The sequence below is a fragment of the Castor canadensis genome, chromosome 1 (assembly GCF_047511655.1).
Source record: "Castor canadensis chromosome 1, mCasCan1.hap1v2, whole genome shotgun sequence".
NCBI classification, from domain to species: domain Eukaryota; kingdom Metazoa; phylum Chordata; class Mammalia; order Rodentia; family Castoridae; genus Castor; species Castor canadensis.
This window is the reverse complement of record NC_133386.1, coordinates 192,574,262-192,585,844: the sequence shown is the minus strand read 5'-3', so window position 1 is coordinate 192,585,844 and position 11,583 is coordinate 192,574,262. Positions and strand designations below refer to the sequence as shown.

Here is an 11,583-nt window from a genome sequence, read left to right as displayed (position 1 = left end):
TCCATTTGTCCCCATTTAGTATGAGGTTAGCTTAGGCTTGTCATATATTGCGTTTATTACATTGAAGTACATTTCTTATATTCCTAGTTTCATCAGAGCTTTTATCATGAAAATGTTTGAATTTCGTTGAAGGCTTTTTCTGTATTTATTGAGAAGATCAAATGGTTTGTTTCTGTTAATATGCTGCATTACATTCAATGATTTTCATGTGTTCAACCATCCCTGCATCCCTAGGATGAAGCTGATTTGGTCATGGTGCATGATCTTTTTGATAGGCTTTGAATTCGGTTTGACATTTTTTTATTGAGGACTTTTGCATCTAAGTCCATTAAAGAGATTGGCTGGTAATTTTCTTTTTTTGTTGTGTCCTTGTCTGGTGATGAGATGAGTGTAATACTGGCTTAGTAGAATGATTTTGGCATTGCCTCTTCCCTTTATATTTAATGAAAAAGTTTGAGGAGTATTAATATTAGTTTTTCTTTAAAGGTCTGGTAGAATTCAGCAGAGTAGACTTTATCAGTAAAGTCGATCAGGTTCTGGACTTTTTTTTTTTTAAGAGACTCTATTGCTGCTTCAATTCTATTGTTTGTTATAGATCTGATTAAGTTATTTATATCCTCTTGGTTCAATTTTGGATGGTCATATTTGTCTAGATATTTGTCCATTTCTTCTAGATTTTCCAACTTATTTGCATATGGGGTTTCAAAGTAGTCTCTGATGATTCCTGGATTTTCTTGGTGTTTACTGTGATCTCCTCTTTTTCCTGTCAAATTTTATTAATTTGGATCTTTTCCTTTCTCATTATAGACAGATTTGCTAAGTGTTTGACAATCTTATTTATCTTTTCAAATAACCTTCTTTCTGTTTTGTTGATTCTTTCTATGGTTTTTTGGTCTCCATTTTGTTGATTTTGGCTCTTATTTTTATTACTTCTGTCCTTTTTCTAGCTTTGGGTTTAGCTTCTTCTTGCCTTTCTAGGAATTTGAGATGCAGAAATAGGTATTTTATTTGCGATCTTTCTGTGTTTTTCCTGTATGCACTCATGGCTATACACTTTCCCCTTAGCACTGCCTTTGCTGTGTCCCATTGGTTCTGATTGGTTGTGTTTTCATTTTCTTTAAATTTCAGGAATTTTTGCTTTCCTTCCTTATATCCGTGATGACCCACTGACCATGGGGGAACATGTTTTTCAGTCTCCAGGTGTTTGAGTATATTTTGGTATTTCTTTTGTTGTTGAATTCTAATTTTATTGTGTTGTGGTCAGACAATATGCAGGGGGTTATTTCAATTTTCTTATATTTGTTAAGATTTGCTTTGTGACCTAAAATATGGATTCAACTGTGGCATATTGCAAGAAATATTATACATGTCACAATGTACCCCAGTATACAATAATAAAAATAAATTTAAAAATACCTTATATGTCTGTTTTCCATAGCTGGAATGCTCTTGTTTCTGACTGAATCTACTCTTCCATGAGTAAAATGAGAAAACAGATATTTGCAGAAGCTCTTCTTTGGTCAGGAATTCTCTTCTGCAAATACCTGGCTGCTGTTTTGAGGAGCATTGAAGTCAGGGCAGAGAAAGAAGGAGAGCAGTAGGCAGTAAAATCTGATATTTACCAGATTTAAACCAGATGATTTAAAGCTTGGAGGAGCATTCTAAGTCTTTGGCTTTTGCTTTTTGGAAAAAGTTATCTTTGTTTTATATTTAATTCAACTTTGTTTTTATATATTTAAAAATTTAATAAGTTTTCAAAATAAAAACTACAAAGCAATATTATTTTAAAACAAGATAGTGACTTTCTGTCTCTATCTACATTTCTTTCCTTCCCTATATGTAATCATTTTTATTCATTTTAACTTCCTCCTAATATTTTATGTTCTTAATGACATGTAGGAAAATACATATACATATCTGTATTCTGTTTTTCTATGCAAATGATGCATACTATTAATTTTTTTAGTGTGATTTTCCTATGTACCTTGTACTTACTTTCAACATGCCATGTATGTGTTCTAGTCTGATCTTCAAATCACGATCCTCTTCCCTTAGCCTTCCAAGTGCTGAGATTACAGTTGCACACCATGCCCAGCTACTATTGTTATTTCTTTCCTGTATTCTTTTCTTTTCAAAACTATACCATGATGATTATTGTAGATCATACTTATAAATCTTCCTCATACCCAGAAGGGTCAATATTCCTTTAAAATAGTTTTTTAGAAGTGAGGAGATTGACTACCTGCAATTTTGCTAGATGTTATCAAATATCTCTGTGTGGCAGTTGCATGATTTTTTATTTCCATTTGCAGTATGTTAGAGGGTCCCTTTTTACTTTCAACCAAGTCAATTAGTTTTCATTTTGAAATCTTCATAAATCAAAAATGATACCCAAATTTTTTCATTTTTAAGCTGAAAGAGGGTTTCAACTAGAAGATATTCTCCCTTTTCTTTTACATACACATTTTACTTTTTGACATTTAAACATATAAGAAAAAGATTTTTTTGGTGTCATAATTATTTAATAATTTTGCCTGAATCAAATAATCAGGAAGAGAAGTCTTCTAGAGGTCATTGGATTAACTCTCATCTTGAAAATGAGCAAATTGGTCCTCTACTAAAGCCCAGATGATTCAGATCACCTAAGTAGGCCTTCGGGTTCCAAACTGGACATTCCTTGGAACATTAAAAGAAAAACTTCTAGGATAGGTTTATGCTGCCTACAAATGTTTACAAAATTAAGATTAAAGAAATTAAGATACTTTTCCCCTTTCTGGGAATTGTGTCTTGAAGCCAAAGGGTACAGTGTTACATATATTTGAAATTTATTTCATGTTTTATCCTTTTTTTATTGGATTATTACCATGGGTTTAATTTCATGGAATGGTTTTTTGAGATCTGTTCTTTGACTGCATAACAGTGCATATCCTGGCATAGTAGAATTTGACTATTAACTAATATTCAAATTATGAAAATGAAAAAGGTGTGATTTGTGTAAACTTCTGAGTTCCTGTTTTCCATGGTGTAATACCGTAACTGATTTCAAGCTGCCTGAGTCCATAACATGGAGTTGGAAAGGTGTGCTGGCATGCCACTTGGGAGTTAGTCTGAACTGCCTGCAGATCAGCACTGGTTCTGGCTGCACAAAGCAGATTGATATTACACATGAATTTACATAATAGTTAATAAATGACAAATATTTATATGATCATATGATATGCTAGAGTAGTGCTTAAAATTAAGGATAAGTCCCTGGGTGTTTCTCTCTTTTTCTCTTTCAGAATAATTTCTTATTAGTATTTCTATAATTTGTGCATATCAGATGTCCATATGGATGCATGAATTTATTTGCCATTAAAAGTCACTTGCCAATAATTTGCTACTAAAATGAATTCATAACACTATATTTTTGGAAATATATTAAGTGTGATATGTTCCACAGGTAAAATAATTTATTGATCAGTTGAAAATATTTGTCTAATTGAAAACAAAAAGGAAAAACCATATTACAAAGTTGTCAGCAAATTTTAAGTGGAAATCATGACAAATCTTTTTCTTCTGAAGTAAATACTCAGTTTTAATATGAACTTTTAAAAAAATTTGCTTACTTTGGACAGTATTGCAAATTTTAATGATTTTAAAATTAGGCATAAGAAATCAAAATATTATAACTTAAAATATCTTTCACTTAATTGAAAATATTTTATCCATTTGTCTTTTGATTCTTGTAGCACTAGATTTAAGACCTGATACATATTTTTAATCTTCATAGTGCTAAAAAAGCTAAGGGACACACTGGTGAAACAAATTGAGATTTCTCAACTAAGCAAATGTTACATTCAGAACTCCCACTTAGATTTTTAGTCTCCAAGGAATCTATGCTCTCAAAAATAGAATGACTGATGCACAGTGAGTGCACAAGCCTGATAAAATAAAAGATAATTTATTCAAGAACACTAGTATGACATTTCAATATCACAATTATACAATCAAAACTTGCTACAGCAGCTTTGTCCTGCTGTGCGAGGAAACAGGAAGAAGTTAGTATTCACAAGTAGTGGATAATGTGCCTAATAACAAAATGAGGAAACTTTTGAAAACTGTGATTCACAGTGTCTCTAAGTTCTCAGAAAATACATACTACAATCATCAAAGGTGGACACTGCTAAGTAAATTTTTAACAATAGTTCTATTTAAATATTTAAATATGATGTTCTCTCTCTGGGCATTAGTAATATCTTTCTAGTATTTTACCATTAAGCATTCAGGTTATCCATTCATTAAAAAAATCTAAGCAGAATATTAAATGAAAGGCATAAGTCACATGCTCAAAACTCCTTTCTGTATAATTAGAAATTGTTAAACTAGCATGTTTGGAAACATACACAAATAGAGATAATATCTATCTCTATATTGCAGTGATTATCTTCTCTGTTATGGTGTATGGTAATCCTTATTTATAAATTGTTTCCTCAAGTTTGTGTGATTTATAATTAGTAGAGCTGGCAACAGAATACATGTCTTCATGGTTATAAAAGGAAAGAAAATAATATGCAAGTTCTTGTCATGTGCCATTAGTCTTTTTACCATCATTTAATCCTCAAAAATACTTCCATTTTCTTTTTTTATTATAGTTGTACTGAGGGTACATCGTGACATTTGTCAAAGTTCTCACATTAAATTATAGTTGAATTCATCCTCTACATAGCAACATTATTCTCATTTGACTGGTGGAAAACTGGTGAGAGCATTGTTAGGTTACAATGACAATTTTGGGATTTCATCACATTCCTTGACTACAAGGCCTAAATATTCTCTTTCTATTAGGTTACATTAACTACCAGACTTCAGGCTATAATCTACACCTTAGTAAATAATGATCAATCCACCCAAGCATAATTTGCCGAGGACAATTGCAGATAATCCTTGCTACTAACAAAATGGCATATATTTTACTTGTTGTGAATATTTTTGTTTAGAATATGATCCCTCACCCCACACATGTAGATATTCTATCCCTGAATTATATTTCTAAAAGAAAATCTAGAAAAAATGTGGTGTCATATGCATGAGAAAAAATATCATTGCAAGTGTTAGTTTTTAGAACAATTAAGACTTCCAGGACAGGAGACATTCATGTTCAATCAGTGACATGGATGGAATTAGAATTAGTTTATTACTGATTCCCTTTCACAAAACCAATTTGTTCTATGTAGAAAAATATGGGACAGTCATATTTTCTTGTAATTTTTTAAAATTAGGAGACCAGGAAGAACTATTGAGACTGTTCATCTTTAATTTCTCACATAGAATATCAGTGCAGGATTAGGATCCAAAATTATAAATGGGAAGCAAGGGGAGTCTGATATTTTGCCCATACTCTGCCTATAATCATGTATATCCTGATAATTATCTTTTCCCTTTTTTCATTTGAGAGATGGAAATATTCATATAAATTCTTATGGACAAATGAATCATTGTTCATAAATTTCCAACTTAAAAATTAAAGGAATATAAATTCTTATTTTTATGTCTGAAATCACATTCTCAATAGAAATCTGAAGAAAATTTCACTTTACAGTGAACAGATAAATCACATATAAAGAAATACACATAATGATAAATTTGAAAACAATGAAAAGTCCATTTTTATTTATTGAAGTCACTTTCTTAATTTCAGAAGCACAAAAACCTCGTTTCTGCTGGTAATAAATTTCTTCAGAGCATCTTTCACTTCCTTGTTCCTGAGGCTGTAGATTAAGGGGTTCAACACAGGAATGATCACTGTGTAGAAGACTGAGGCCATCTTGTCTGTGCCTAGGGAATGATTAGAGCTGGGCTGTAAGTGCATAAAGATCAGGGTCCCATAGAATATGGTCACAGTCAGCATGTGGGAACCACATGTGGAGAAAGCCTTGCGTCTTCCTTCAGCTGAGCGCATCTGCAGGATGGCAGAAATAATGTACATGTAGGAGATAAAGACAATTGAAAGGGAAGAAATGAACATTATACCAGCACAGGCAAAGATCCATAGCTGTTTGGAGTGAGTGTCTGAGCAATTTAGCCTGAGCAGAGTCATGTCATCACAATAGAAGTGATTGATGATATTGGAGTGGCAATAGCAGAGGCGAAAAGTGAGGAAGGCATGAAATACTGCAACCAGAATGCTATAGCTATAGGGGGCAGCTACAAGCTGAATGCAGACTCCTGGGGACATTACGACCATGTAGAGGAGAGGGTTACAAATGGCCACATATCTGTCATAGGCCATAGAAGATAGTAGCAAACATTCAGCTGTCATGAAGGCTAGGAAACAGCCTAACTAACTGAGCAGCACATGCATTGAAGGATATAACATTTTGTCTGTATAAGAAGTTCCCAAGCATCTTGGGTGTAATCACAGAAGAATAACAGAAATCCACAAAAGCTAGGTTGCTAAGGAAGAAGTACATTGGCATGTTGAGTCTTGCTTCAGTTCTAATGACCAGGATCAAATCTAGGTTGCCTATAACTGTGAAGAGGTAGATGGATAAAAATACCAGAAAGAGGGACATCTTCAGCTCCTGACGATCTGTGAGGCCCATGAGAACAAACTCCTTTACCTGGGTGCAATTTATCTCAGCCATGTGTCTTCAAGTCATGTAAATGAAGAGAGGACAGTGTAATCAACATTTCTGTAGTATTATACCTTAATATTCTAAACCACAATTTTATTATTAACACAAAAGTGCTAACTTAATATTAAAATAATTACCACAGTTGGAGTCTGAGGATGATATGGATATCAAAAGGAAACAGTTTCTCCAAAATGTTTCTCCAATTTTTTCCTGATACAGAGTTGCAAAGACATGTTGATAGGTAAAGCATCCACTTATTTGATCAAATGCAATTAATACCCACATTTAAAAATATTTTGCTTAATTAAAATAAAAGTGACATTTGCATTCCAATTGATTTACATATCTATTTACATAAGTCCTATCACTTCTTTACCATTTACTTAGTAATGCATATGTTTGCATTATTATGTAGTAATTCTTATTACTTTAGTGTATTATATTAGGTGGAATATTTCCATATATTTTATCTAGTTTTTGGATTTTGTTCAATACAAGATTTGCTACCAAATTTTATAATACAGTATATTTCACTCTCTTTTTTATCTCCATGAAACTTTAGAACGAGTTTAAATTTCAGTTTTTAGATTTTGAAAGCGTACAAGTTGTTTTATGTCCACTAGAAAGTAGACTTTGTATAAATAGTATAAAAATAAAATAGATCACTTTTCCAGTGTTTCTTTTTGACTAATGGCTAAGGTATTAGAGATTTTGGTTAAGTTATCTCAGAGTGTTTTCTAATAACACTGGATTATTTCTATGGTGTAATTTTTACTGGGCAAGCACCCCATGGTAAATAATTACTTTTAATGTATACAAATTCACTTTTTGTTTATACCACGAGAAATCCATTATATGTCATCTTGGAGCTCTGGCACAGAGATTTTTATATATTTAGTGGTGACAGTTGTTGCATGGAGGAAAATACAGACAAGGAAATCTTCAATCTTGTATTACAAATTACATGTGAAGAAATTACAAGCACTTTTGTTTTAAGGAAAAATAGTTGCTTTTAAAAAAGGAACAGATAATTATGCTTTTTTTATAGATTTACTCAGATTGAAGCCCTTTTCTTAACTAGTGGCATTAAGATATTTTGGGCAATGATCCACAGCAAGAAAATATGTGTTATAAACTGTCACAAAACATGTGCAAATATCCAAAATGATATTCATATATTTAGACATGTGGATATCCAAATTAAGAAGGACTACCCTTCCAAAGTCAATCCCTTAATCTACCACCCTCCGGGAAACCAGCAACCTGCTTGGGAAGTATCCCTCTTCTTGCCCTGGACCCATTAAACTTGGGGGTTTCTATAATGAAACTATACTCGGCATCTGATTCTCACTTCAGGTCGTATTAACTAAGATTGGTCATATTAACTAAGATTGGTCATATTAACTAAGATTAACACATGTTCTAGTGTGTTGTGTTCTTTTTAAAAGATATATTTCATTAAAGCATGAAACATACTCACCTTTTGATAATATTTCTTAAGGACAATTTCCCTCCCATCCTTTTTCCACCCTAAGGTAAACATACACTTCCTTCATACATTGACCTCTTAGTAGAAATATCTCTGTCTCCACAGAACACTTTCTTTCATGACTTTTCTGACACAAAATGTCACTTTTCCTTGCAGTTCTCATCAGCATCAACCATTTTTAGGCTACATTCCTATTTGAAGGGAAATATATGTGTGAAAACATAAGTTATAAATTTATGTGATATGTACCTATACATACATATGCATATAAATACAGAGATATATGTTTTGTCCATCAAGTATTTTTTAACATGGAGTCCATGTTACTTTTTTGTACTACTGGGGCTTTGAACTCAGGATCTTGTACTTGTTAGGCAAGCATTCTTCTACTTGAGACACATCTTCAGACCTAACATAGACTCAAAATCGTAAGAAACAACTATCTTTGGAGAAAGCCATATGTAAGTCCTTTTGTTTCCCTGGAACTTTAGGGCGCAGCTAACTAGTAGGTCTCAGAAAATAGTTACTGAATGGAAAGCTCTTCTGTTCTAACTCTACACTAACAAGCCTTCTTTCCACCATCAGTTACAGATGACTTTGTAGCAGTCAGTATATTTATTTTTCATGATGACAGCATTAAAAAGTATTAGAATGGTGCTTTAATTATGGCCATGCCATACACTGATAATGTTTTCCATAGTCAAATTACTCAAACTTTCATGGCTTGTTTACTGAAATATGAGTTAAACTCCTTCTTAAAGAATAAATGTAAAACTTCCATTTAGGTTAACTCTTGCTATTACTCAAGAGAAGAAAATATGGTGTAATTTCCAGCACAGTTAACAGTTTGTAATGAACAATTTCTTTTCTAATGGCAAATAACTATTTAAATGTATCATTTTATTGGTCACTAAAGCTTGCAGGTTTATAGTAGAATGAACCCTGATTAATGCTGGGAGACCTGGGCTGAATTTGTTTCTGTTATTCACTACCTATGTAAACTTTAGCAAACCAAAAATTCAGTTTGTTTTCTCACTATCCTAATCTATAAATGATGCTCTTTATATCTAAAAAGATGGCTGTGAGTATTAAAAGAAAGGTGCTTGCTGGTCATGGTGGTACATACCTGCTAATCCAGTACTTGGGAGGCTGAAACAGGAGGAGGATCACAAGTTTGAGGACCAGCCTGGGCTACATCGTGAAAACCTGTATTGAAACAAAACAGGAAGATATTTATGCTGAGTACATAGCATATAAAAAAATTTTTATTATATCATTTTTATATTTACTTACATGTGTATGCATTATTTAGGTCACCTCCCCTCCCCCCCAGCTTCTGAGCAGAACCTGTTCTGCCCTCTTGTTCTACCACATTGTTGAAAAGAAAACATAAGAGAAACATAGCATTTTTGCTAGTTTGAGATTAGACAGCTGTACAGAGAGATTCCTAGTTTTATTACCATGTACAGGTATATTACAACTCACATTGGCTCATCTCTACCAGACCTCTTCACTACTTCCTAGTCCCCTTACTATAGTGGCCTCTTCCAGTTTAAGATTACTTTATACTCTCATCTACAGTGAGCACATCATCCACATTCAAGTTTTAGATTTCCTTTCCTTTCCCTATTCTACTCGTGTGCATTCTCCCCTTAGGGTGTGACCCATGTCCAATAATATTTCTGCAATTGTTTTAGGCCTATAATCCACATATGAGGAAGAACATGTGATTTTTGACCTTGTGAGCCTGACTAACTTCACTTAAGATGATATTCTCCAGTTTCATCCATTTACTTGCAAATATTATAGAAAATGTTTGAAAAACACATAAAACTCCACTGTCATGTTAGAAGACATTCATAAATGTCCAGGGTCAGCATAATTGCTTTTAAACTTTATTGAAAGCTGAGTTGTCAATGCTGACAGATTAAGATGAGATACCTCCAATTCTTAAATATGGAGGATTCTGAGCAAGAATAACACAGACATTTCTTAGCAAAGGGACACAGATAGCATCCGTGTGTAATTTGTGCAGTGTGTCCTTTAAGTTTAAGACAGAGAAGACTGTCTTAAAATTTTAGCCCTTCAAACATAATTTCTGCAAAGAATATATTAAAAGGAAAATCTATAGCTTACCTTATACCTGATATATCTGTCACATTAGGAAACAGAACACAAATACATCATGAGAAGTTATACATACTTCATTGAGTGTGGATATGAGTATCAAAATGAAATAATTTGAGTAGGCATGCATGAATGTATCAATCACTTCCTATAAAGGAAACAACCATGATAATATTGATAAATGATGCCGCTTTCCATTATATCTGGTAGATAAGCCATCAAGGATTTTAAGAGTCTATCTGATATTCCCTCAAGTATTTAAGTCTTATTTTGAAATACAGTCTTGAGTGGACTGATGGCCAGGATACACTTTGAGAATGCATCAGTGAAGGAGTTAATCATTGTGTGAACGTCATAGAGTACTTGCACTATCTAAGATGGGTACACCACTCAGTTATGGGGCAGTCGTCATATATACAGTTCATCATTGGCCTGAACAGTGTTATGTGGAACATGGCTGTAATTAAGAAACTATTAAGTTGAAAATTTGTTTTGAAATCTGGAGATACCAGGTAAGGCTGAATTGCTTGTCAGCTATATGGAGTTCAGCTTGCCACTGCATTTTATATTGAAGGTAAGGTATACATTATATTGAAAAGATATTTTATATGACTTTTTACAATATCACCCATGATGTTTACATTCAAATTCCATCCACATTTTCCCCTTCTGCCAAACCTGGCAATATAATTATCCTAATAAAATTAAGATAATCATTTTGCAATATATCCTTACATTTTACTCTGCTTTGGCATGTGCTTTTCACTACACTCCTGTCTACAAGTGAAAAATGAATGCAGAGTTGGAAGATTTTTATTCATCCTTCAAGTCCTCTCAAATATTTAATTCCTATGCTGTGTTAACACCATAGTTCTATCAACTAAGAGCCTACCCTTTTCAAACAATTTGATACATTTTTCCTTGGACTTCTCAGATCTTGTTTCTACCTCAAACTAAAAAGGAATATATTTTTATAAGACATGAACATATATAACAAGTAAAATTGAAGGAAGGACTATTAGCTTTATTTAAGAAAATGCCACCTAAAACATTCTTTTCCCAAAGTCAATTGTAGTTTACTCTACTTAAAATGCTTATTTTGACACCAATTTTGAAATCTGTTCTTTGAACTTACTTGGGTAATGGGTGTTCCTATCTCCTCTCCAAGTAGGAATGGGTAGCAACAAACTGCAGAGTTTTGTCAGTGACACTATCCCAAAGGATCTACTTAGGATTGTGATGTATATAAAAACATCACAAAAATTTCAACCTAAGCCCCATGGGGATCCTAAAGCAGGCTGAGATCAATTAACATGATTCTTTAGTTTTGAGGAAACACAGAGCTAAAGC

At 33.0% G+C, this 11,583-nt stretch overlaps 1 protein-coding gene across 1 annotated transcript; it reads right to left on the bottom strand.

Annotated features, from left to right (window-relative positions):
• Nucleotides 1–5,662: 5,662 nt before the first annotated feature.
• LOC109676278 (olfactory receptor 8U9-like) lies at nt 5,663–6,626 on the bottom strand. The gene is given in 2 exon segments (XM_020152742.1): nt 5,663–6,325; nt 6,327–6,626. Coding segments are annotated over 2 exon segments (963 nt in total).
• Between the last annotated feature and the right edge of the window lie 4,957 nt (nt 6,627–11,583).